The sequence below is a fragment of the Gasterosteus aculeatus genome, chromosome 1 (assembly GCF_964276395.1).
Source record: "Gasterosteus aculeatus chromosome 1, fGasAcu3.hap1.1, whole genome shotgun sequence".
NCBI lineage: Eukaryota > Metazoa > Chordata > Actinopteri > Perciformes > Gasterosteidae > Gasterosteus > Gasterosteus aculeatus.
In genome coordinates this window covers 2,432,664-2,459,259 of record NC_135688.1, presented here as the reverse complement: position 1 = coordinate 2,459,259, position 26,596 = coordinate 2,432,664, and the positions used below count along the sequence as shown (strand labels likewise).

The following is a 26,596-nucleotide window of genomic DNA, read 5'->3' as shown; positions in this document are numbered from 1 at the left end:
TTAGTTTGAAAATGGTTTCATGAGCCAGTTTAAACGCCGGAGGAACATGTCACGACATTCCCATTGGCTTCAGCTGTTGTTTGTGGTTTCTGCTGCGACCATTAGCAAGCCAACAAACTAACATGGTAGGTTGAATACCTGCTAAAGCATCAGCATGTCAGCATTACCATTATAATCTATTCATATGCAGATTTTGAAGTAAGGCATTAACGTGCTTGCCGCACATCTCACGCCAGCCTTCTCCTTATATTGGCTCCGAACAAGTCAATGTAAACACACCACATTTGCATGTCTTATTTATTTAAAGATGCCTTAAGCTCCGTTCATATTTCCAAGACAATTGGATGGAAAGCCAGCTTTTGTGAGCACGTTGTGCAATACACCTTTTTTTCTGGCAATCTTCATGCATGACTCATCAGGCTTCATCATACAGTGGAGGCGTGTGATGCTGGTCGCGTGTTTCAATAACTACTGTAGCTCCAGTGAACAGGGAGGCAACAAGCAGATGAGATGAGATGAGAAGGAAGCGTGACGTTTGGGGAACAACGATCCATCCCGAAGTGACTCCCTCAGCCCCAATTCCAATCCGGGATATTTGCTCCGGACATCATGAACCAATTACTCCCTCAGATACGTCAGGAGGCAAGCGGCGCCACATCCGTCTCACCGGAGGAGATGAGGAGATGAATCGACGTGTCAGCCTATCACTTTAACATCTCTGTAGCTTCACTTTGCACAGAAAGCAGCGAGCGTAGATGTATTTTTTCAAATGGTAAATGGTTGTTGCCGAGTACTGAGGGAGAGACCTGGCAGCTTCCCATTGCCACCTTCCCACCGCTGAATCCCGACGTCTTCTCTGGCAGTGTGTGTGTGTGTGTGTGTGTGTGTGTGTGTGTGTGTGTGTGTGTGTGTGTGTTCAGGGACAGAAACAACTGTTATCGTGTTCCATGAGTGGTGTCGAGGCCGGAGCCCAGTGAGCAGGAGGCAGAATTTCCTGCTTTAAAGAGTCCTCGGGGGGGGGGGGGGGGGGGCTCCGGCAGGAATGTGATGGTGGTGACAGCAGTTCTACGTGTGGGAAAAATGTGTGTGTGCACAGAGACACGATGTGCATCCCAGCGAGACGATGTGTCACGAATCATGATGTTGCACTCGGGGAGGAAAACCTCACCTGGAAGAAACGCTCTGCTGAATGTTTCATGTTGCATATGATGCTGTACAACGTTTCACTGGAGGGAAATACTGGTTCCGTCGCATGTGGATTCATTTTGCAGGAGCTTTAGAAGTTCTAATTTACATGCAAACCGTTCCTTATTAGACTTTCATGTCCAGAAGGTATTGGATTTGTGAGGGGGGGGGGGTCGCTAAGCAAACCGTATGAAGTTAGCAGCTACATTTCTGCTTCTTAAAAAACTACATTTGCTGATGAGCTGCAAACGAGAAATACAGTCGGCTGAAGTTGTTTGTTTTGCAAGAAATTGGTTATAAAGAAACCACAAGCCCCCCCCCAAACAATGATGGATGAAAGTCATTGAGAAACTTGCAAAACATCGCCCAGGAAGCGTTAATGTCGCCACTCTATCTGTGTTGCATTTGACTGGATACGAGGAGACGCTCGCCTCCTCGCCGCGCTTAGTGTCACATTGAGGGATCGCTAAATGTATAATTATATCGCAGGGGAGCGTTTACAAACGCAGATGTGTCTCTTTTTATTCATTTGCTTTTTTGTGCAATCCAGAGAATATCGATCAAACCTGCGTCGGGTTGTTTTGAGCCACAACAACAAAATCCCCAGTGGTGTTGTTTTTGTATTGTGCACCCAAGAGAACATCAATCAATAAACGGTTTTATTCGCCTTAAGAATCCGTCATCGCAGCCTCCTCGCTCCCAACGTATGCAAATAATCCACAAAACCTCGATTGCGGTGGATTCGCACGGTGAAAGTGGAGGATGCAGGAAGACGAGAGGACGTGTGGGGAGGAAGGTGGAGCGGAGCTGTGTGCTCTCACACACACACACACACACACACACACACACACACACACGACACATGCTCATCCTGTGGAACTGCAGTTCGGCCTCTCGTGACCCGTGATGTCATGTTGAGTACATGAGGTGGCGTTAACCCTGCCTCTATGAGTCTGACCTTGTCATGTGTGTGCCGGGTCACATGACCCCCCCTTCCTCCTCCCCCTCCTCCTCCTCCTCCTCCTCCTCCTCCTCCTCCTCCTCTCTCCACCAAGCCGGGATGTTCCGCGTCGCTCCTCGCCGACATGCTGACATTTAGCGCGCCGCCGGCGTCTTTGTGCACACTCTCATCGCCGTGACGGGAGAACGCACAGATCGGCCCGAAATCCCGTTGTCGGTTTGCTCAGGCAGCCGATGCTGAACACACACAGACACACACACACACAGACACACACACACCCTGCTGGAGGGAGATCAACACCCAAAGTGGTGTGATAATAAACCCTCAGAGGAAAAATGATTGAAAATGACTGAGGGCGACATTCTGTGCAGACTTGTGATTTACCTCCCTGTGGTTATTTCATCTCATCCACACACAAAGGATTCCGGAGCCTGTAAATAGGACAGCGGGGCGTCTGCGAAGGTGCATCGACACGCAGGAACATTCCTCATTTCGCTTCTCAATATCGAGCGGGCATCGCGACAGCGCCACTCCTCGATCATCGGGGCTGCGCGCCGTGAACCTCCTCCAGTTGTTCAGATGAACCCACAAAGTTGTTAATATTAACTGTAGTGTAATCAGGGCGCGCGTCGGCTCTTTAGCTCCGCAGCGCTCAGGGCGAATACGTTGTGTTTTTTCATTTGTCTTTATTTTGGCGGCGAGGAAGCGATCGCCGGCGTCACAACACGACCTCTGCCGCCTTCACAGAGGTGAATGGATTCAAGGATAAACATCTCCAGGCGCTGCAATAGAACTGCTTCATATTGCTTTCTTTCTCACTTTATTGCTGCGATGTTTTTCTTAATAAGAATAATCACCCGTTTCTGCTTGTTGCAGCAATTCCCAAGTCGAGGTTATCTGGAGAAAAAGCTTCTTTTTTTTTTGTTAAATGAATGATAATGGCGCCTATTTCAAGTTTATAACGGCTCTCATTATTTCACTGAAGAAGTGTGAACTCGTACATAATTACAAAGAAGCGGAAGCACGACACGGCTGCAGGCCTCAGCCTCCCGGGTCACACGGTAGATTCTTCACAGGCGTCTCAGGCGTTAAATCATCACAATTACCGGTTTGCATCGGCGATGCCAGTGAGAATCGGCAGCAATGCAATCTGAAAAAAAAACAAGGCGGGATTAAAACCCCGCTTACTGATACCGACGATTCATTGACGAGCCTCTTAAGACAGAGGAGGGCTGTCACGCGGCGGCCAGCGGCCTCCAAGGGCCGATTAGCGCGTCCCTTTATGCCTTTCAGCTGCCGTTGACCCCCAGGGGGGGGGGGGGCCCGGGGCCACGCAGCAGCCCGCAGGACAGCTGACGTTAACGACCCCTGCGGTTAATGCGGCGTGCCGAGAAGCCGCGGTGAAGGTAACGTGAGGGGCCCCCCCGGGTTGGCGGGTTGGAGGACACGGCGTGCAGAAGGAGCAGGAGTGCCCGGCTTGTTGTGGTGGACGTTATTTAAAGCGCCATCCGTCTTTCTTCTTGCTGTCAGTAAACCCGCGTCGGCTTTTGGATCCACGCACGCGTGCGTTTTTTACTCAGTTTTCATCATCATCATCATCATCATTAGATGACCTACTGTCGAATTTGCACTGTACGTCATTATCAAATGATTCGTCACCAGGGGAGTCGAATGGTCTGAGGACATTGACTCTTCTTTCAGAACCCCTGAATGCATCGTCTTGCATTTTACATGCATGGAATGTTGCTTTTTCATTTTAATGATGGCGGTTGAGGTGGTTGCTCGCCATCGCCTGCGGTTGGCTCGTCTGTATTCTTGCCATATCATATATATATATATATATATATTCCTCGCTTTCTTGATGAGAGGTGGTTGTTGAAAGGCCTCATTTAATGACAGTAATTAGGTTATTTTAAAGGAGCGTTTATGAAGCCTTTACGATGGAGACTGATGCTTCTCTTTGGCCCATCAGCCCGTCTCCCATCCAGCGCCGGTGCAATCGGTGTCATTTTCGCAACGCGTGAAGGTCACATCCCGAGCCAATTGTGGCAATGTTGCATTGTGGGAATAAAACAACGAGTTGTATTATAAAGACTTAATAAGGCACTAATAAGGCTGAAGGCTGTTAGTAGAGATCAAATATTATCATCCGGGTTTCCTTTTCGGGTCTCAGACCCGGACGCAGGACGCACCTTTCGTTCGGTGTCCGTTCAGAAACCAAAGAAAGCGTAGAAATAAATCCCCTCCCACGCACGGAGCCACTTCCTTTATTAGCGACGCTGTCGGTGCTTCATTAGTCAACTCGAGTGCAGAGACCAACATTAAAACGTCAATTATTCATGTGGACAAACTGCCTCAGCGACGTTGGAACAGATATTCTGAATGCACGCTCAGCACTTTTCCGTTGGCGTTCAGCGCGAAGGACGGCGGCGGATGTCAGAAAGACGGCAGATTGGAATTCTACTTATTTACTGGACAGATTTTCTCGTCCACATTAGTTGTTTTTTTTATTGGAAAGGAAATGAGGAGGAGGAAGGGATGTTGTTGCTAATGGGGCCGATCTGTTCCATGTAATGTTTGTACACATTCTAAAGCTGCAACGATTCCATGATAGAAAAAAAAATCTATGTTTATTCTTTGATAATCAATGAAGCAGCAAATTAATTTTTTGGATTTTCTCTCTTTTACATCACATTAAACTGAATAGCTTGTCGCGATCGGGTAGGCAGGAGCAGGACTTGCAACAAAAAAGGACTTTAATAGTCAAAATCTAAAATGCCGAGGGGCAAAGACGAGGACGGGGACGGGGACAATGAAAGGGACGGGGACGGGGACCTCACAAGACATTCGGGGAATGACATTCAATGACGCGCCCGAGGACAAACGGCACACCTTAAATACACCGGGAAGGTGCAGGTGATTGGACAGAGAGACACGGCAGACAATCACAGGACAGGAAGTGAAGTAATCCAGGGACAGAAGAGGCAGAAAACTACAAAATAAAACAGGAAACAAACCCAAACGTGACACATCTCTGGTCTTTGCCCACAATTCATAAGGCTGGCCTTCCCTCACAAAAGGAAAATGATCTCACTTCCAGAGAGAGAGACAGAGAGCTTATTAAATAGATACTAAAAGCAAAAATATCAGAATAAGTGAATGAAAAAGCCTGATTGAAGCGCTAGTTTCTGTCACGAACAGCAACCAGCAGCCTCATAAAAACTCCATTCCATCCGTCCGTTACCATATCTGAATAAGGAATAGAAATACCATTTAACATTAGGCCTTTTTCTGTCTGACGCGGTGAAATGAGCTGTGTGAAGGGCGAGTGGAGGGACGCGCGGCGGCGTGGACAAATGGCACCGACGACAGACGCTTAATAAGGAGCCAAATTTGAGAAATGGCGGCGCGTGAACGACGGGGATAAATGGAGGACGCCAACGGGGGGGAATGCACGGGGTGGGGGGGCGTCCTCCAGCCAATGAACGCGGGCTCTTTTTCAGTCAGTGCAGGCCCATGGGGGGGGAGGGGGGTGGGGGGGGGGCATTTGGATTCTACGCATTCTTCTAGTTTGTTACTTCAATGCTGCAAAAGACGTCCATCCATCCAATGAAAACACACCTAATTCTACATATATAAAAAGTCGTGCCTTAATTTAACCAAACAAAGCTTTGAAAAGGGGGGTGGGGGTGGGGGTCGCAAAGGTTCAGATTCCTTTCAGGTTCAGGTTCCTTCAGAACGCGTGATCCGTCACATCGGCCTCCCCGTTCCATCCGACCCACAAACTCAGCAACCCGCATTTTCTCTGTTGTCGCTTTCCCTCCTCCTCCCCTCCTCCTCCCCCCTTTTCGGAGGTAAACACCGGTGTCACCCGAGGGCCTTTCACAGTCTCGCGGTGCCGGCCCAAGGCGCTCGTTAGCGAGGACGGCCTCGCCGGCGCTTCTCAAACGGGGCGACGTCACACACGGCAAGTTGCATTTAGAACACGGGCGCAGCTCTTCTCGCAGAGCGAGAACAACCCGAGCACCCGTTGCGTGCTTCGCCCAGCGCGCTGACAGCCCCTTTTCCCCCTGAACTCCTCCGCGGCGGCGTTCATCAACGGCAGAAAATAAATCACAAGCAAACTGCCGTTTTTCGTTTGGCTTTTGGCCCCCGAACGCCGCTTTTCCGTTGAGTCATGAGCGGGCTAAATGGGGCCGAGGGGAGCCGTGTGTCCGCCAACACTCAGCGGGGGGGGATGACGGCGAACAGCTGGGCGCGCTGTAAAGATCGATGGCTCAAAGGCCGCGTTTTTTGGGGCGACGGCGGGAGCAATCGTTTCAGCACCGGTACCCTGAACTGGGACTTTGGGGGCAGTAAGTGTTGATGACTTGTGGTGAGAATACGAGGTGTGAGTTTTCACCTCTCGGGATCCTTTTCAAATTGATGGATTTATTACTTTGCGATTGTCGCGCCGCTAACAGGGACCTTTGAAGCCGCGTGACGGCGTCCTCTGGTCAGTTGAAGGAAATATTCAGCTCACAGCCTTTAGTGTAGTTGGTGAAGTATTTCTTTAAGAGGAATGTCTTTAGATTAAGCTTCTCATAATCCACCCGTTGCCTTTCCTTCTACCGGATTACATTACGAGAGTTTGGCGGTTTTCCTTTTTCTCACGTTTCCATCAACGAAAGCCCGTCTCTACATTCAGTCGTGTGGTTGTCGTTGGATTTGCTCTGCTTTGCTTGACCCTCGGATCTAATGCACCTCGTCCACGGTCCAAGAGGCGAAGGGCTCAGTCGCGGCGTGCAGCTCAGATGTGCTGAGAACGTCCTCAGGGGCATTAATGGGGGGGGGGGGGGGGGGGGGGTCATAAACTCTGATACGGATATTTGAACACATTGAACTCTAACTGGCCTTGCTCAGACAAGGACACACGCTCTCCCCCCGGGGCCCGTTTCCACGAACAGAATTGGAGAATAGAAGCTATTGATTCCGCGCTGTGTTTAATGTGATTGCCTCGTCGGTGTTTCGTTAAAACCTCTCGCTCTCGACATTATTCGCCAGTCACAGCGTATAGATTATGGTAATAACTCATGTGCTAACCCAGTGAATTATCGGCCTTTCACTCGAAGCACATAATTGTGCGTAATCTAAATGTAATCCAACTACAATATGCCAAATAATGAAGGGGTGGTGGGGGAGTGGGGGGGGTGTAATCCAGCCATTGTGCGCAGTGGACCTTTCACTGGAGATTCATGTGGCCTTAGAAATGGCATTAAAATACATCACCGTGAAGCTTCGGCCGCCACAGAATGACCTCTTAACAGTTTAAAAGTGGCAGCCTTGTCCTTCACGTCCCCGGCTGAGATGCCCCCCTTTCTCCCCCCTCCTCCCCTTCTCCCCCCCCCCCCCCTCCTCTTCCCTGATTAAACTGAGGCGCTTGTGTTTACCGATACGTTCGAGGCGGATGCCGTTTTTTTTTAATCGACGGTCCGGCGACGTTCTGGTCCTGGCCGGGGGTAATTGACACGTCGCCCGCTGGGCTTTGTGATTAACTTTATTGACACTGTACACAGGGCGGGGGGGTCAGGGGGATCAGGGGGGGGGTTGGCAGAGCTAACGGGCCCCTCAAGCCGCTGAGGCCAAAAGCTCATCGACGTTTTCGGCCGTCCGGTGAGATGAGGAGATCCAGAAGCTGCTGCCTATAGCGGAGCTTCTCTGCTTCGAGACACTTGATTTATGAGCGCTGTCGGGTGGTGTTCTCTGCCGGCGGGCGGGGTCAGCGAGGGCCCCCCCCCCCCCCGCCGGGATAAATAGATGGGTCAAGATGGGATTTCATACTGTATGAGGATACACAATGCTGCATAGACGTGATGGACAGCTCCAGTCCTCCACCCTCAGTGCTCCACCCTCACTGCCCCCACCCACCCACCCTCGGTGCAGACGGTTGGCGCCTCGCTGTTAGAAGACAGCAGAAACGGTGTTAACTGCGTGAGAGGAGGCCTTTAATGTAATTAAGAGGGACGAGACGAGGGGTGGCAAACGCAAGGTCGAGTAAATCACCCCCCCCCGTCCTCCACCCTCCTCCACCCTCCTCCCCTTTAAGCTGCCGCTGAGCAGCGCCTCTTTAATTAAAAACCCCATCCGCCTGCCACTCTGCACGCGGTACACAAACAGCGCTCAGAGCGTGTGCGATCGGCGAGTGTTCATCTTTATCTCCACTGTTTTTTCTCACCTCGGCTGGCTAATTCCATGAAGAGCATAATTACAGCACTTCCTATTCCGGCCCTCTGCAGCAGCGCCGCGAGGCCGCACAGCAGCCGGGGTGGGGGGGGTGTCCTTGTGGGTGTTTTCGAGGGGGGGGGGGGGGCGGGGAGGTATTAGCGGGTTACGCAGGTGACTAATACAAGAGATCATTTCCTGCCAAATCCAAATTGGAAAAGTGCGGCTGAAACCGTGACCGCCGCGTATAGGCCGCGCGGTGGACGGCCACTCTGACTGCCAACGGGGCGGGGGCTCACTAACAACGGCGGGGGGGGGGAAACATCACGATGCAACGCGGCCGAGTGCCAGCCAACCCGCCGCCTGGTTCAGCAGTGTGATACCCAGTAATCTGCTTCACTGTGTGTGTTCCAACAGTAGGAGGATGAAAGGCTTGTCAGCGCCGATCAGAGCTGCCGAGCTGGCGAGGAAATGTGTGTGTGTGTGTGTGTGTGTGTGTGTGTGTGTGTGTGTGTGTGTGTGTGTGTGTGTGTGTGTGTGTGTGTGTGTGTGTGTTCTTTGGTCAAACTCCAGTAGTGGAGATCGAGGGCTGCTGGCCTTGTTCTCATCTTCCTCCAGCTCCTCCTTTCATCACCCCGTACCCTCCTCTTCCTCCTCTTCCTCTGTTTCCGTGCACTTATGTGCGACGCCGCCCTCTTCCTCTCGGAGCGGAAGGAGCCCCCCCCCCCCCCGTGTTTCACGAGGAGGCGGGCGCCGCCGCCGCTGCCAGTAAAGCGTCTCTGCCTCTACTGATAACGAGCTGCGTGTCCTCAAAGACAGTCTTTTCTGTGGACGGGCGCCAGGTTCCCCCCTCGACGTGGGTTTCGAGCGCCCGGCACGACTTCTGACACCCGACGAGTCCCGACCGCGCGTCCCCCCCCACAACCCCCACGCCGACTAATAGACACACATTCGTGTTTTGACCTGATGAAAACGGAGAGTTAAACGGCGCCCGTGGGGGACGCTGGCTGACCACGGCCACGGGGGCTTGACTTGAGGAGTCAAGTGGAATCAAAGGTTTCAGAAATGCTTCACGGAGGACTGAAGGTGTATTGAAGCCGGCGGATGAACCAATGGATGAAATGGCATAAATATAATGAAGCTGTTTCTCATCCTTATTAGTTTGCACCCTGATTATTCCGCTTCAAGCTTTAGGTTGGATGCCCTCGTACTACTGCAGGCCGCATTTACACACAGCCGGGTATTTACAGAAACAAATATTTCTGCCCCTCTGTTTTCAAAAGAGTTTCTGTTTATATGAACCCGCATAAATACGGCCCCCGGACGCCATCGTAACTACGCCAAACCTGTGGTCGGCGGCGTAACGAGAAGGATAAAGACATGCAAACGAAATAAAGAAATGACAACCTAGAACTCCGTTGGACCGAGTTCAAACACAAAAACAGAGTTTTCAGAAATCTCCGCTTCGGCCGGAGTTTTTAGAAATGATCGTTTTCCGTGATAAAACCTTCGTTTTTGTCGAAAGGCCGAAACGTATGAAAATATACGCGTTTTCCCATCGTGTAAACGGGGTCTGAGCCTCTCCATGTCCCCCCCCGTTTAACCCTGATGAGTCTTTGTTGAGGGTAAAAGGGAGTCTCCCCCCCCCGTCCCCACAGCTCCCCCACTCCCCATCCCCCCCCCCCGGTTTTTTCATCATTTTCCCCTGTAGCTCCTCCTCTTGTAGCTCATTTCAGAGGCGCCGTCCCGACAGGAAGGGTGAGGCGGGGGATTGTGACGGAAACAGGGTAAAAAAAAAGGGTGGGGGGGGGGGAGAACGGGGAAGGCGGCAGAAAATAAAGTTGCTCTTATCAGAAGTCGCCGGGAGCGGCGCTGCACACAAAGCCGCTCGGGTCCGATTTAGCCTCCGCCCGTTAGCTTAAGTGACCTCGGCGCAATTAGCCGTGGCGGGTCAGAGTGCGAGCTGCGGGAGAGATTTCCCCGGGAATGGCGGGGGCCGGGCGCCGTCGAGCGGAGGAGAAAAGGGGGAGAGAGAGAAGTAACAAAAGAAGAATGAAACAACTTCCCTCACAAATGGGGCACTTTGTGTAGGCGGGCGGGTTGACGAACGCCACCGGCCTCTTTGCTCTGTTCCTCCCGCACTTGAGCGGATTTTCCTCCCTTTGTCGCCGTCGTGTTTCACCTCGTGTCGCCTGTGCTTTGTGTCGTGTTTTTTCGTGTTCTCTGGGGCCATTAGTGCTTTTTGTGTCATCGTCACTTTGTCGTTTCACAAGTTGTCGGAGTTCGCGTTTGCTTCGTCCACGAGTGGCGATGGACGTTTGACCCGGGGAAAGAAAGAAAGAAAGAAAAATAAATGACGACGTTTCTGTATTTGGCAGTATTGGAAAAAAATTCAATTATTTAAAATTGACCGTTTTAAAATATATTAAAAAAAGAAAAAGCATTAATTTGATTGAATAAAATGGCAACACGACTGAACTGTATTCCGCCTGACTGACTGCGATTAACACCTCTTCCTCTCCCCCCCCCCCCCCCCCACCCCCCTCGGCCTCTAGGGGAAATCTGTGCCTTCAACATCCACGGGCTGGAGGCCCCGTTCGAGGCCGTGGTGCTGAACGGGACGTCCGGTGAGGGCCAGCTGAGGGCCCGCGGCCTGGTGGACTGCGAGCTGCAGAAGGAATACACCTTCATCATCCAGGCTCACGACTGCGGTTCAGGCCCCAGGGGCGCGGAGGTCAAAAAGTCCCACAAGTGAGTAAGACTGCGGTGGAGGGGGGGGGGGGGTTGCACAAGGACATGCTGAGGATTCACGTGGGGCAAAGATGGGGTTTCTAGGTTTGACTTCATGCTTTTAGAATGAATTGCTGCTGCAAAAGGACTCTGAAAAGGAAAGAAGTGTCCTTCTTCGGGCATCAAATAAACACACCTCTTCATTATTCATATAAAAACACTCGGGCTAAATTATGTAAAACTACAAGTACTTTTTGCTTAATTCATCATTCATTTAGAAAATGGCTTAAGTTCAATAAAACGAGGCGCTAAGCTGGAAGATTGGAAGGGTTTTTGGAAGGAACCACGACTACCGAGGAGACAAAGGGTGGAAGTGGGCGTTTGGAGCGGAGCCCCAACAGGCTGCCGGCACAGATGTTCTCCTCCGGGTTCTTCCGGGAACATTCCTGACAAACCTTTCCGAACAAAAAGGGGGCAGGTAGACAACCAGGCAAAGGTTCTTTATGATGATCAGGGGCGGACCGGAGGGATGAACAGCGGCTCTGGACCGTTGGACCAGTTCACCCACGACGGCCGGGCGGTGCACCACCGCCCACGCCGCCCACGCAGAAAAGATTACCGACAATCTCATGAGGAAATGCTGCTGGTGCCGACGTCAGAAAGGTTCACGCACCACAACTAGTCCATCATTCCCAGAGGTGCATCGAGGAGCGGATCGATTTCACTAACAATGCTCAGTATTGCTAAAGAAGACGGTCGAACTGGTGCAACATTTAATTGTATTTTAAATATTATTCTCCGTGTTTTCCTCCTGAATTAACGAAAACACCAAGAGGATTTGAGGACTGCTGACTGATTGAGTCCCTTTAGCAAGTTTCTCCTGCTGGATGAAAGTGAAAAGAAAGACTGCATTAAACCTGCTGCTCTTTTAAATGTATAACACTGAAATGATGGTCCAGACTTTGAGCTGCACTGTGGGAACTCTGTGACTCCATTTTAAAAGGAAACTAAATATAAATTCATGACATTTATCTCGCTTTCACCCTAAGGGACTTACAATAAAGTCTTTGGACCATGTGGGGACGTCCTGTGTGTACCGCATGCAATATTGTACACTTAAAGGCAATAAGAGAGAAAGTAGAGTATTGGTTCTACTCTTTTAGCCAGTTAATGTAAAGTATTTCTAGCAGCTTCCTCCCTTTAACCACTTTAAAAAAGGTCCACTGTTAAAAAGCCATTTGTCGCGCCTGTTTGCCGTCCTGGAAGCAGCTTCGGTCTCAAACCGCTCTTTGGGGCGACGACCTGCACATGTCCCCCCTCGGTGTCTTGGTCTCGACCGTCTCTTCACCTCGGCCAACGGTGCAGCGCGGCACATAAATCTCTCATCTTGTCCAGTTTATACACACACACACACACACACACACACACACACACACACACACACACACACACACACTGGAGCTTGAGATACAGCAGCGGGGGTTTTCTAGCCCACTCGAGCGTGTCTTCTATTTACCGTATGTGAGACTTTGGTTGCTCAGGGCAACAAAACATTAAAAAAAAGAACGTATCCGTGCAGCCTCTTTCCATTTTGTTGATCATGTTTCATATCGTTATGGTCACACTGCTACTTTCTATCGGCGTACCGCGGCCAGGCCTGGCTAGAGGGTTTGGGGACACTTGAAATGAGCTTTCGCTGACGTCTCTCTGAGGATCAGGACGGCTCCCCTGCTCCGGTTTAGCGGGAACCGCGGCGGCGCCCGAGGCCTCGCTCACATTACACACAGCGCGGCGACACTGCGGAGAATTAGCGGCTAAGGGGGGACGGGCCAGCGGCTCGGGATTGACGCGGCGTGGGTTTAAACGCCACCCTGGCCCGCGGCCCGCCGCTTCTCATCCTTTATTCATGCTGCCCGCTGTCCGACCGCGTCCTTCCCTCGGCCCTTTGAGCATTTCGTCCCGCTGCCTCGCTGCCGCCGCGCTGTACAAATCCGCCTCCCAATGTGACAGAAACAGTTGTGTGTTTTTTTTTCCTTCTTGGCGTCCGGCCTCACAAACATTGACGTGCACAGCGGCCTTTTTTTTCCTCCCGAGTCACACGCCAGCAGAGTGCGAAGCTCAAACGAATTCACCTTGAACTCCTCGGGACCGTTTCTGCTCGGCTCAGCTTTAAATGAAGCGCGCATTAATCTACAGTAGCGTGCCGCTGACCTCTGCCAGATGAACAATTTGTGCTGAAGTGTGAAGAGCTCCGGCCCCTCGGTGATGTGACGCGATGGCGATTCGCACTTTTGTCATTTGTCAAGAATGGAATTGGTGCCCGAGCAGCGCTGGTCTGCTGAAAAGAGCCATGAGATTGGAACTGAATTAAAACTTTATCAACAAATAGCAACTGTGAGGGCTGCGGGCTGCGTCTCGGGCTGCCGACATGTAGAACATCAAAACAGACCACAATATCTCAAAAGCTAATTGGATGGATCGCAGTTCAACTTCACAAAGAAATGCACAGTTTTGGACTGTAGGAGCCAATAAAAAGAACTCGCTTTATGAATATTAACCATCTTTACTTTGATTACGACGTCTTAAAAAATGTAAACCAGCATTTGCAAAGAGACACATGTTCAACAAATCTCAGATTAGTTTGACGCATGTGTCTGAGATGACAGAACGGCCGGCGCGCGTTCAATTATTCATCGGCAGCCTCTTTTCTCGCCTTCCATCGGCAGACAGAGAGATATGCACTCCTTCACTCTGGACGCGATGAAAGAATCGTCACGCTGATGTTGACCTTCGGTTTCCCTCGTGTGGCTCTAAGCGTCGCCTTGAATAAAACACTCCTGTGACCCCCTGTGGTTCTCTGGGCCACCTCGCGTTTTATCTACCGCAGGACGATAAAAGGCCCTTTGGCATCCAAGAGGGCAAGTTCGCTGTGTTCCTTCTTTACACCTTTTGAAAAAAAGGTCCTAATATTCACCACCGCCTGAATAGAATCCTCCAAACACCCCCCCCCCGCCCCCCCGCCCCCGAAGGCCTTCTGGCTTGACTACAGTCTAAAAAACACCTGTTTAATCTCACTCATTAGCTTCCCTTTGCCCCCCGTGCACGCGGAGTAATTAGGCACGCGGGAGCCTGTCACATCCAGGATCCCCCCCGAGGTCCCGCACCTAATCACGGAGCGTCTACTTAACCTCGGCCCGGGTTGGGGGGGGGGGTTAAGTGCCTGGAGTCAGTCGACGTTGTGTGTGTGTGTGTTTTTAACGTGTCGGTGCAGCCGCACATCGACGTTATTAAAGCGGTATTAGTGACCCGTAGAGGCCTGTAAGTCCCGACCTCAGTTAGGAGAGAATATTTATCTCAGCGAGGAGCTGGGGACGGATTCGTGCATCTCGTACGCGGCCCGGAGACGCCCGGACACACATCACGAGCACATCCGAAAACACACAGGGAAAAAAAAAAGTCCCTTTCTTGTGAGTTGAGAAGTGGGCCAGAAGCCGTGGCGCGTTAGCGCGAGCTGTCTTTACGCAGCGAGAGGACCGGGGGGCGTCCTCACAGACGCCCTGCGTCCCCGACAGCGTCTCCGCATTATTCTCATCTCAACTGCACGGTCGTCACTCTCGACGCCAACAGGAGGGGAACCTCATTCTGTCAAAACCCCCTTAGTTGACGTCATTATCATCGTCGGCGAGGAAGAGGAGGGATTCATTGCAAAAAATAAATACATCTGGAGGAGGAATATGCTGTTCATCTTTGATAGTGTAGAGTGTGGTTTCAAGTTTAGGACGAAGGAAAGCGCCACCGGTTGGATTCAAACCGCGCGGCCCCTCGGGGCCCGGGAGCTCGTCTGGTAAACGGACCCTCCTTCGATGCTAAATACATGTGACTGAGATGATCCCTTCCTCCGCATCAATGATTTGAAATGAAACAGAATCTGAGCAGGAAGCCGAACTGGATTACAACGCATTGAATCCACCTCGTGTTGAGATCAACAGGGGGCCCCGGGGGGGTGGGGCTCGGTTCGAGGGCCCTCGGGGGGCCAGTCGATGGTTTTCTTGCATATTGATGAGGTTACCGTCCCATCGGCATAGTTAGGGTTGTTTATTTCCATTCCAGCTTTACACCAGGAAATTAATGATTCAACCTCCGGGCTAATTCTTGACAAAGATTAATTGAGTCCTCTGCCTTCCTGTTGTGTGTTGTGCGTGAAGGCGTGCGTGCCAGGTGTGCGTGTGTGTGCGTGTGTGTGTGTGCACAAAGGAGGTATTCGATAATGACGCTGCTGGAGCTGCTGTGTGTTGCTGCGGCTTGATAAAGAATAAGAGCGGATGAATATGCAATAAGCCGGGAACAATGCTCACCTGGCATTAACATGCATCACCTGGCTTTGACATGCAGCTGCTTTCTGATTGTTTTTGACTATGATTTCGCTGGATGCGAATCGCACTTGGCACTGAAACGCGTCTCCATAGCTTCATTTCATAATAAGATAATGCAAAAATCTTCTCATTCCTTATTATGAGATAAAATATTGTTTTTTTTACGTCAGTAAACAGTGTTTTGGAGTCTTTGATTGGTCAACTGGGGTCAACTGCCAAAACGGACATTTCTGCTTCTAAAATGTCCAATTTAAGGCAATTCAAACCGGTTCAACCGGTATACCGGCATAAGACTCACGTACCGCTCGTACCGGTGTTACGCCGCAACGACTGAGGAGGCCCTGCATCCTCAAGAGTGAATGTTTTCACAATTATTGCATTTAGATATGTGTCATGGACTTGCATGCATAATCACACACAGATGCCCCCCCATACAAGCCCCGGAGGAGTGGAACATATGTTTTGCTCCCTCACCGCGGGGGGGTAATGTTTATGAGCGAGCGTCATTAATATGACAAAACAAGGCCGGCTGAGGGATTTACTGCAGCGACCGGTGGCGCCGTCATCTGTCAGGGCTTCTTATCACCACCTTCGCTGCCGTTAGCATCGCTGTTAACATCCAACAAATCCTAAACCGCAGCCATTAATCATGTCTCATGGGTGTTCGTTTGTGCATTCCCTACCGGTACCTAGTGGGGGGGGGAAGTATTCAGTTCATTGAGAAAACCCTGAAGATACATTCTGCTTTTTAAGCAGCGTTTAAACCCACGAATAATGCTCCAGTGAACACGCGGTCTTCTGCAATAGATAAAACAGCCTTATTGAGCCATCCAGTCAATTACAGCATTTTTATTTAAATCCCTCTTGTCACATTTTCCCGCTCAAATATCCACATTTACAGTGAAATATTTCTTGGTACAGACAGCAAAGACGCCCCTCCCCATTCCACTTCTTTGTGTTGCTTATATTCCTTTATCTGTTATTGGTGGCCAATGGTTTGCGCCCTCGCGGCCGGAGGGACAGAGTGTGGACGTCCTCTCTTTGTCTTTGTCCTCCGTTCTCCAGCCAGCCACATGTCGGGGAGATAACCTCAGTTTATTTAAATAGCACAGCTAATCCTAGAAACCGCGTTCTCGTTTTGGCCCCATTTGTCTTTGAGCTCTAGTTGGCACGTTCTGCCATTCGATGCTTAAAACTGTATTAGTCCATCCCATCGTCATCCGTCACCGGCTGTCAGTCAATCAATCGAAGGATTGATTATGCAATCTGTTGCCTCATGCCCGCCGGAGAGTATCGATGAAGGCTTCCTAAAGTGATGAATGAGGGAGGGGGGGTTATTCCCAGCGTGTGACTCAACATGAATTACTGCTGATGGATCACTTGGAATTATGAATTAGTGAAGTTTAGTCTTGAAGAATTCTGCATGTGGTAGATGAAGAGATCCCGGGGATCGTGTTACCATAGCAACACAATCAAAGCAACCCATTGCGGCAGGTCAGGTACACAAAGAGCGTGACTGTTGGTTGTCAAATAGAGTCATTCAGTATGCCGATGATAGCCTTCTATCCACCGATCCCTCCTTCCTCTCCCCTCCAGGGCCGTGGTGCACATCCAGGTCAACGACGTCAACGAGTTCGCCCCCGTGTTTCGGGAGCCCGAGTACCGAGCCGCGGTGACCGAGGGCAAGATCTACGACAGCATCCTGCAGGTGGAGGCCACTGACCAGGACTGCTCCCCGCAGTACAGCCAGATCTGCAACTACCAGATCACCACCACCAGCACACCGTTCGCTATAGACCGCAATGGTGAGTGCAGCATACGGGAAGCAGGGGTTTTATACAAGATGTGCCAGTATTTGCCTCACAGGGTATGAAATGAGTGTCATTGTGTCGTCACCAAGCACGTTCGGCCGGCTGCTTTCTGTCATGATGCCTTTGAGATAACACGGCGACTGCCGTGATCTAAAAATCCCACCCATCCACCCCACATGTGCACCTGCGTTCACCCTGGTAGCAAAGCTTAATAAGCTCGCAGATGTCTCTGCCTGGGGGAAATGGTGTTCTTGGCTCTTTTCAAGGACAACGTCGAGCTTCACCCAGAGAGCCGTCAGTCACCTCCAATCAGATCACAAAAACATGATAAATACGTACCGACAAACGCAAGAGAAATCAAACACTCGGAAATTACCTTTCCGATGTACTTGACTTTCTCGCTTTAACATTCAAATCAACTGTAGTTATTTATACTCACACACACAAACCCAGAGTGTGTGTTCTCTCCAATATCATGTCCTCTACTGATTGTTATGGACACACAAGATTTGTGTCTTTTTTGTTTCAACAGCTCGATAAACGAGATCCTTGAGCGCACACTTGAATGTGGGCTTTAACCCTCTCCGTGTTTACTACTGTCTGAAAAAACACAACGGTCCTCTTAGCAACTCCAAACACACTTATTTGTCCTGTGCAGGAGACATGGAAGACACATTGACACACCTTAAGTGTTTTTCAGCTGCAGACCGCCGAGCTTCGCCCGCTGCTGAGATGCTCAGTAAGAAGGTTGAGCGGCTGAAGTGAGGGCAAAACTACCCTGGGAGTGATACGGGGGGGGGGAGGGGGTCTTTCTTCTCAAGGGGTCTCGCTCAGCCATTGACCGCTGAGGAAAAGGCTTCGAGAGCTCTTGAACTCAAGAGCACCTGAGAGAGAGAGCGATGGAGGGAGGCGAGGAGGAGTTGGCTGTGAGACGTGTGGAGCCAGAGCTTGAAAAACTTTTAAACCGTTAGAAACATCTGAGAGCGACATTGTTCCACTGGGTCACATTGCCAAGAACATGAACACGTCTATTGAGACCATAAAGTAATGTTCACACTGTTTACCCAGAGAATCAATCAAGGAGGTTTGCTCATGGATTCCCATGCGGGGAGACTTCTTCATGGAACCAGTGGAGTTACTGTTTGCTGGATATTAGAAATGTTCCAGTATGCATATTAATCGGCAACTGGAAATAGTCCACAAGAACCCTGGATTTTACTCCTGTGTATCATTGTTTGCCCATTAGTCCTGGGGAGATGACCACGTATTTGTGACCTCTGACCTCAGCGGGAACAACGCACACTGGGAGAGGAGAGCGAGGGAGAGACGGGTGGCAGCATCAATGCTCTGTGTTTGCATGGCAAAGCAAAGGGACAACGGATGGATCTGGCGTCACGGACGATAGAGAAGCACGTGGAGACGGCGAGACGGAGGCCAGCGCGGCCGTTGATGGTGGTAATCGGAGGGGTACGACCCGGCGTCGCGCACCCGCTCCTGGAAAGAAAGGGAAGCAGAGACGGGACGAGACAATGATGTGCGTCGAAACGGAACGGGAGGGTTGGAGGAGGCGGAGGGGGAGAGGGGGGGGGGAAGCCGAACAAAGCCGCCCTGGTGTGAATCACACCTAATCCTCCCGCCCTCACACTCCCGTATTCAAATATATCACTTTATCAGCATTCAGGCTCCCCGCGCTCGTCTCTCCCCACAATACAGAAACCTCCGCAGGGATCCGCTCGCCAACTCCCGACCTGCAGCCAATGGGGGCCGGCGGCGGCGGCTTCCCCGCGGGTTTGGTGTGTTTAGCGTCGTCAATCGCGGCTTATCAAATATTAACCGAGCGCTTGTGGCGCGCGGGAAGAGGAGCCGGTGGCTCCCGACCAGGCGGGAGACCAGGAGGCCTCTGGGTGCTCGTCGCGCCGCGCGGACGAGCGGCTCGTTGGTTTTGTGTCGACGTCCCTTTTTTTCTGTTTTCCCTGATTTCTGTTTCGTTTGTCAGTCCGTCCGTCTCTTTTTCATGAAGATTAAATCTAAAAAAACACCTATATTTTGTATTTGCACAAACATCCACGACTCCCTCGCTTGCTGTTACTCAGGCAACACGTAGCACATCGTGTGTTGTGTCACCGTGTGAATCAATGAAGAAAGCTGAGCAGCAACGCTGTGACACAAGGTCGTATTTGAGATGTCAAGGACAAAGGATCAAGACGGATGCCAAAGAATTAGAATTCAATTTTTTGGGGGTCGAAACCTTTATTACCCAAAACGCAACGCGCCCATTAGCAACCAAGTTTTAGAGGCTTCCCACAAAGTTCCACACTTTATCGCATGATGATGTAATCGGGGTCATTTCCTCTAAAGCCATAGTATGAAGATGAATATGTGCCTTTCATGGGGTTAGTTTCAACATTAAAGGGTTCACCCTCCTGTCATTGGTCACAGTGATGATATTAAGGCATCACAGTTCCTTAATGATGCTCTATCATTTAAATGAAATACCCATTCAGTACCACCCATTGAGAATACATTTGAAGGTTGAGGGAAGCAATGAGTCTGAAATCACCTGTTGCTTATGTGACGGCCCTGCCTATTGGCTCATGTCATGACGTCACTGTCTTTCCCAGAGGTAATGCCATCAACTGGATTGGGAGCAGCTGGGGCGTTCTGGCAGTATAAGAGCTCATGGTTCCTGCCTGCCAGGGTCGCTGGTTTTCCCTGGCCAGCGTCCGCACCTTTGTTTTGTGTCTTTTGACGTTTAATTTAGGTTCACAACATTCCTCCGACATGATCAAGCACCCACACTGACATGACTGAAACTACTGACGTACACACCTCATAGTTGTTTTACTTTTGGATTAGTTACTTTACTTAAATAAATATATTTGGAAATCACCTTTGCATTGTGCCTCTCCCGTGTTTGTCATCCCCTTCGAGCCGGGTCATGACAAAATGGGGGCTCGTCCGGCCGTTCGTCTGCGCAATTTAGTCGAGTGTGTTTAAATTTAGTTACTTGAGCTTGTGATTTGGTAGGCCTGGCTGCAATGGTGTTTTAAGTACGGATTTTTGTAGTCGGTGCCGGTGGTTGCGCACACGTGGAAAGTTGCGATAGAGCGTGCTTGTTGCGTTGGTTAGTTTGCCTGGAGTGTAAAACATTTGGTTGTATTCGTAGTAAATTAGGGGAGAGTTTACAGTGCATGTGGGCTGACTGATCAGGGAGAGCATCGGATTTGGCACAGTCTGTCTATATATCGGTTTGTGTGGATTCCTTTACCTTCAGCGGGGTCAGGAGGAGCTTGTTTTATTTTGGGGTCGGTTGTTTAAGTTTATGCCAACGTCCGGGGAGACAAGTGTGAGTGTTCTTAGCGTACCTGGAGATCAAAGTCTGGAGCGGAGTTTTCCCTTGTAGGTTTGGTAGCGTTCCTCTTTTAGGATCGTTGCGTGGGTTCGTGGTAGTGTTGTGGTGGCATAGTGGTTAAAGCTTTGTCTTGGGAGCATATCCGTGTCTTTGGGAGAGTTGCTGGCTTGCTAGTTGCTCCCCCGGGGCAGCGGTCTCTGGTGCATAAATACCCACCACTGCCCGCTGCATGAAGACTAGCCGGGAGCTTAGATAAGGGGGTTAATGTTAGATAGCGGGGAAACTCCAAACCGAGATCTTGGTGCGCACGGGGATACCTCGCTGTCTTGCTGGTCCTGTTTGGCATAGATTGGTGTTGTTTGCCTGTTCTGGGTAAACTATTGATGTTGCGATGGCTGAATATGAGGCGTTCACGGCAGCCCCGTCAGAAGAGGCCTTGGAGAGCTGTACTAAGAAGCAGTTATTGGAATTGGCTGAGCATTATTCAGTAGTTGGGATGGATAGGAGGCGTAAAGACGATATTAAAGCTGCTTTGAAATTAAAACTTTGTGAACTGGGAGTTCTTACGTCTGGCCGGTCTCCACCGGTCGTATGCGTTCCTGCACAAACTCAGGGGTTGACTTTTGAGCAACAGAAAGAGCTTCTCCTGTTGCAGATGGAGCATGAAAAACTCAAGTGTGAGTTAGAAGCTAAAAAACAAATTGAGCTGGAGATGATCCACCAGCAGACCGAGAAGGCAAGGATGGAGCTGGAGAGCTATCGTCTGTCCCTAGGTAAGGACAATAAGTGGGCTGGTGAGAGTGAAGGTCGGCAGCTGTCTGGGGTCGGTGCGCGGCCCTTCGACATAAACAACTTGCGGTTGTTGCCACCATTCAATGAGAAGGATCCTGACTCGTTTTTTGTGATGTTTGAGCGTGTTTCCACGGCGAGGGGCTGGTCGGATGGAGACTGTGCTCTGCTGCTCCAGTGCGTACTCACCGGTAAGGCGCAGGGGGCATACTCGTCTTTGAGCACGGCTGATAGCGGTAGCTATGTTAAAATAAAATCTGCCGTGCTGAAGGCTTATGAGTTGGTGCCGGAGGCGTATCGCCAACGGTTCCGGGCTTGGGAGAAGAGAAGTGGCCAAACGTATGTTGAATTTGTTCGCGATTTAACAACTCATTTTAAACGTTGGCTGGCTGCGCTTGAGATCACTACTTTTGATGATTTGTGTGAATTAGTCATTTTGGAGCAGTTTAAAAACAGGTTGCCTGGTCGGATTGCAACCTACATTAATGAACATAAGGTTGCCTCCGCTGCAGAGGCTGCTGTGTCAGCAGATGAGTATGTGCTGCTTCATAAGGATGGTGTGAGAGAGCGCACGCCCAACCGCGATGATGCTGGCTGGGGTGAACACAGTCGAAGCACCGTAGCGGCTGACCAGATGCGTTCGAGGAAGCCTGGCTTTGTTAGATTCGAGTCTCACTCACGGAGAAATTTTGACAGCAGTAGAAGCTGTAATTACTGTCATGAAAAGGGTCATTGGAAGGCGGATTGTCCAGGGTTGTCTAAACATAGAGGGGGCCATCCTAATGTTAAGCCGGCTGCGGCTGCTGTTCCGGTAGTTACCGGCTGTGCGTCAGTCGGATGTTCTGAGCCGGATGTTCTGGAGGCATATGCTCCTTTTATCAGAAGTGGTTTTGTGTCGCTTGGGGGTAGCGATGTTAAAGTCCCGGTTACGATATTGAGGGACACGGGGGCATATGATTCCTATATGATCGAGTCCGTCCTGCCGTTGTCCGTAGAAACTGACAGCGGGGACCGTATCCTCAGTCGGGGGATGGGGTTGACTGTGTTACCTGTGCCTGTGCATAGGGTGGTTCTGGATTGTGAGCTAATACAGGGGGAGGTAGCTGTGGGAGTGCGGCCGGCGTTTCCTATCGAGGGGGTTCAGTTCATTTTGGGAAATGGCTTGGCTGGCGGCCGCATCTGGGATGATGTTCCTCCCGCACCTGTTGTTACACACTGTCCAGTTAGTACTACGCCTGACTGTAGCTCCATTGAGATACCTGAGGATTTTCCAGCCTGTGTGGTTACACGCGCAATGAGTAAGGCTGAGCCTGGGTTAACCGATGAGGAGCGTGGTGATGCGGATTTTGAGACTCTGTCCTTGTCCAATTTTCCACTGTCGGTGCCACAGAGCGAGTTGTTGCAGGAGCAAATCGGTGATCTCTCCCTAAAAGAATTGTTCGAACGTGTGTTGTCGGCTGCGGAGATAAAAAGTGCAGCCAGCGGCTATTTTCTGCGCAACGGCCTGCTGTTTAGGAAATGGATTGGGGTGAATAGTGACTGTGTAGGGGATGCTATTTTCCAGTTGGTCGTGCCGGCTAAATTTCGTCCTTTGGTGCTTAAAATAGCGCACGACGAGAGTGGGCATTTTGGGGTCAGGAAGACATATCTAAACATCTTGAAACATTTCTTTTGGCCGCGCGTGAAAAGAGATGTTGCTGTATATATTAAAACATGTCAGGTGTGTCAATTGACGGGAAAACCAAATCAGCGTGTGAAGTCTGCTCCTCTACAACCGATCCCTGCCATAAGCCAACCTTTTGAATATTTGATTGTGGACTGCGTCGGCCCGTTGCCGTGTGCTAAATCTGGCAGTAAGTATTTATTGACAGTGATGTGCCAAAGTACCAGGTATCCGGCTGCATACCCGCTAAGGTCCATTACAACTAAAGCAGTGGTGCGGGCTCTGACTCAGTTTATTTCGGTTTTCGGTATTCCGAAGATTATCCAAAGTGACCAAGGGTCAAATTTTTCCTCTCATATGTTTGGTCAAGTGTTGAAATGTTTGCGCATCAAACACAATCAGTCATCTGCTTATCATGCGCAGAGTCAGGGTGCGTTGGAGAGATTTCATCAGACTCTCAAATCTCTCCTGCGTGCTTATTGCACTGAGCTGGATCGAGACTGGGAAGAGGGGCTCCCATGGCTTATGTTGGCTGCGAGGGAGGCCGTACAAGAGGGCACTGGTTTCAGTCCAAATGACCTAGTTTTTGGGCATGTGGTGCGGGGCCCTTTGGCGGTGTTAAAAGATGATTGGGTCGATGCTGAGCCGCCCAAGAACTTGATCGATTTTGTGAACGGGTTTCGGCATCGATTGTTCGTGGCAGGTGGTAGAGCACGCGATAAATTGCAATTGTCTCAGAGCAAAATGAAGGGGAATTATGACCGCCATACACAGCGGCGCGAGTTCAGTCCGGGGGACCAAGTCCTGGCATTGATGCCTATTGTAGGTTCGCCCTTCCAGGCCAAGTACACTGGTCCATATACGGTAATTGAGAAAATCACGGATTTGAACTTCTTTATTGCGACACCGGGGCGGAGGAAGTCCAAACAGCTTTGTCACGTGAATTTGTTGAAACCGTTTTACAGCCGTGGTATGGGGTCAGGACAGACCGAGGAAGGGGTTTGTCCAGCTCTGGCCGTGGGTTCAATGGCTCTGATACATGAGGATGGGGTGCCTGAGCCGGATGACAGTCTGCTGTGTGGTCGCTTAAAAAATTCAGAATCTCTGAGTAACTTGGATAGGCTGCTCTCTCATTTACCGGAGTCTAAACGTTGTGAGCTCACTAATTTGGTGCGCAAGTTTCCCTGTCTGTTCGGCGATGTCCCTTCGCGCACCGATTGGGTGGAGCACGATATTGAGGTGGGAGATGCACAGCCGATAAAACAACGTTTCTATCGTATGTCACCAGAGAAGCGTCAACATCTGGACTCTGAAGTAAAATACATGGTCGAAAACAATATTGCTGTACCGTCCAATGCCAGTTGGGCATCTCCGTGTATTTTGGTACCGAAGCAGGATAAAACGCCGCGGTTTTGTACAGATATGAGAAAGGTAAATTCGGTTACAAAGCCAGATTCTTTCCCTTTGCCGCGAATGGAGGACTGTGTTGACAGTGTTGGTGCCGCCAAGTTTGTGAGTAAATTTGATCTGCTCAAGGGATATTGGCAGGTACCTCTGTCCAAGCGGGCTCAGGAGATCTCGGCATTTATTACACCAACGGGTCTGTATTCGTATACTGTCATGCCATTCGGACTAAGAAACGCTCCCGCTACGTTCCAGCGATTAATGAACAGAGTTGTGTCCGGGCTGGAGGGATGTTCGGTTTATTTGGATGATCTGGTGATTTATAGTGACACGTGGCACTCCCATTTGCAGCGCATTCGGGCGCTGTTTGAGCGCTTGGAAGAAGCGCGACTCACCATTAATTTAGCAAAGTGCGAGTTTGCTAGGGCCACTGTTACTTATCTGGGGCGGGTAGTTGGGCAAGGTCGTGTAGCCCCAGTCCAGGTTAAGGTTATGGCCATCGAAAAATTTCCACGGCCCACCACCAAAAAAGAGCTGCAGCGGTTTCTGGGTCTGGTGGGATACTATAGGATTTTTTGTAGAAATTTTTCCACTGTGGTGTTTCCTCTTACTGAGCTGCTGAAGACCAGAGTAAAGTTTGTGTGGTCTGTGGAGTGTCAACAGGCCTTTGATAACGTTAAAACTGTGCTATGCTCTTCTCCTGTTCTGGCAGCACCGCGTTTTGATCGGACCTTTTTGCTCCAGGTTGATGCCAGCCAGGTGGGAGCAGGCGCCGTCTTGATGCAAGGAGATGACCAGGGGGTAATGAGACCAGTGAGCTTCTTTTCTAGGAAATTCAATGGTTACCAGTTTAATTATTCTGTTATCGAGAAGGAAGCATTAGCGTTGGTTTGGGCGTTGCAACATTTTGAAGTGTATGTGGGGGGTTGTGCACCACTTGTTGTGTATACAGATCATAATCCTCTGACCTTTCTTCGTTCATTGCGATGTCCGAATCAGAGATTGATGAGATGGGCTCTGTTTCTGCAGGGATATGATCTTGACATTCGGCATATCAAAGGGTCCGATAATACAATTGCAGATGCGTTGTCACGTGCTCCGTTGCCTTGAATTAGTATTTCGGAAAAGGGAGGTCTACATTTGAGTTATGCCATTTCATGTTGCTCGTGACTTGTTCTTGCTGTGCCTGTTGTCTTAAATTGCTTCTCAGGTACCAGAGTTGCTGAGGACAGGTGGGGAAGGGGCGGAACATGGGCAGGGTGATGGGTTTCTTGTTTATAAATTTTTTGTAGTAATTCGGTTTTTTTTGTTTTTCTGGTCAGTTGCTTATTTTTTATTAGCATTGTTTAAGTTTCGTTTTAGTGTTTTTCTAGGGGGACTAGTCCTGCTTTATTTGTTGTAGTGTGTCGGTGTTCCCTTTGGGACACCGATCTTATGGGGGGGGGTGTGACGGCCCTGCCTATTGGCTCATGTCATGACGTCACTGTCTTTCCCAGAGGTAATGCCATCAACTGGATTGGGAGCAGCTGGGGCGTTCTGGCAGTATAAGAGCTCATGGTTCCTGCCTGCCAGGGTCGCTGGTTTTCCCTGGCCAGCGTCCGCACCTTTGTTTTGTGTCTTTTGACGTTTAATTTAGGTTCACAACATTCCTCCGACATGATCAAGCACCCACACTGACATGACTGAAACTACTGACGTACACACCTCATAGTTGTTTTACTTTTGGATTAGTTACTTTACTTAAATAAATATATTTGGAAATCACCTTTGCATTGTGCCTCTCCCGTGTTTGTCATCCCCTTCGAGCCGGGTCATGACACTTATTTCTTATTACTGCGTTTAGCTGTAAAATCTCACTCCTCCGTCTTATGACTCCATAAAGTCCGTCTCTGTAGCAAGAAGCTATACGGACTATTTCTCAATCACTGATTTGGGTGAATGATGTTTATTATGGAATAAAAATGTTTTCATAATAACTTCCAGAAGCACGGTTCTTAATCCAGAGATTTTCAAGTCAATGCTTGATGAGGTTTAAAAAAGACGCAGTTTAGAGCAATATAAAAAGAATAAAATAGTTGAAAAATAGATAAGTAGACAGATCAGTTCTACAGCAGCATAACAGAGTGC

The 26,596-nt window shown here is 50.1% G+C and overlaps 1 protein-coding gene across 1 annotated transcript in view; it reads left to right on the top strand.

The window, feature by feature from the left end:
- The window catches only part of LOC120828740 (calsyntenin-2), a 128,468-nt gene that overhangs the window by 61,949 nt on the left and 39,923 nt on the right, over positions 1-26,596 (top strand). Inside the window, exons 3-4 of the mRNA XM_078107278.1 lie at positions 10,903-11,098; positions 17,047-17,255. Coding sequence (XP_077963404.1) covers positions 10,903-11,098; positions 17,047-17,255 — 405 coding nt within the window. The remainder of the gene's footprint in view (positions 1-10,902; positions 11,099-17,046; positions 17,256-26,596) is intronic.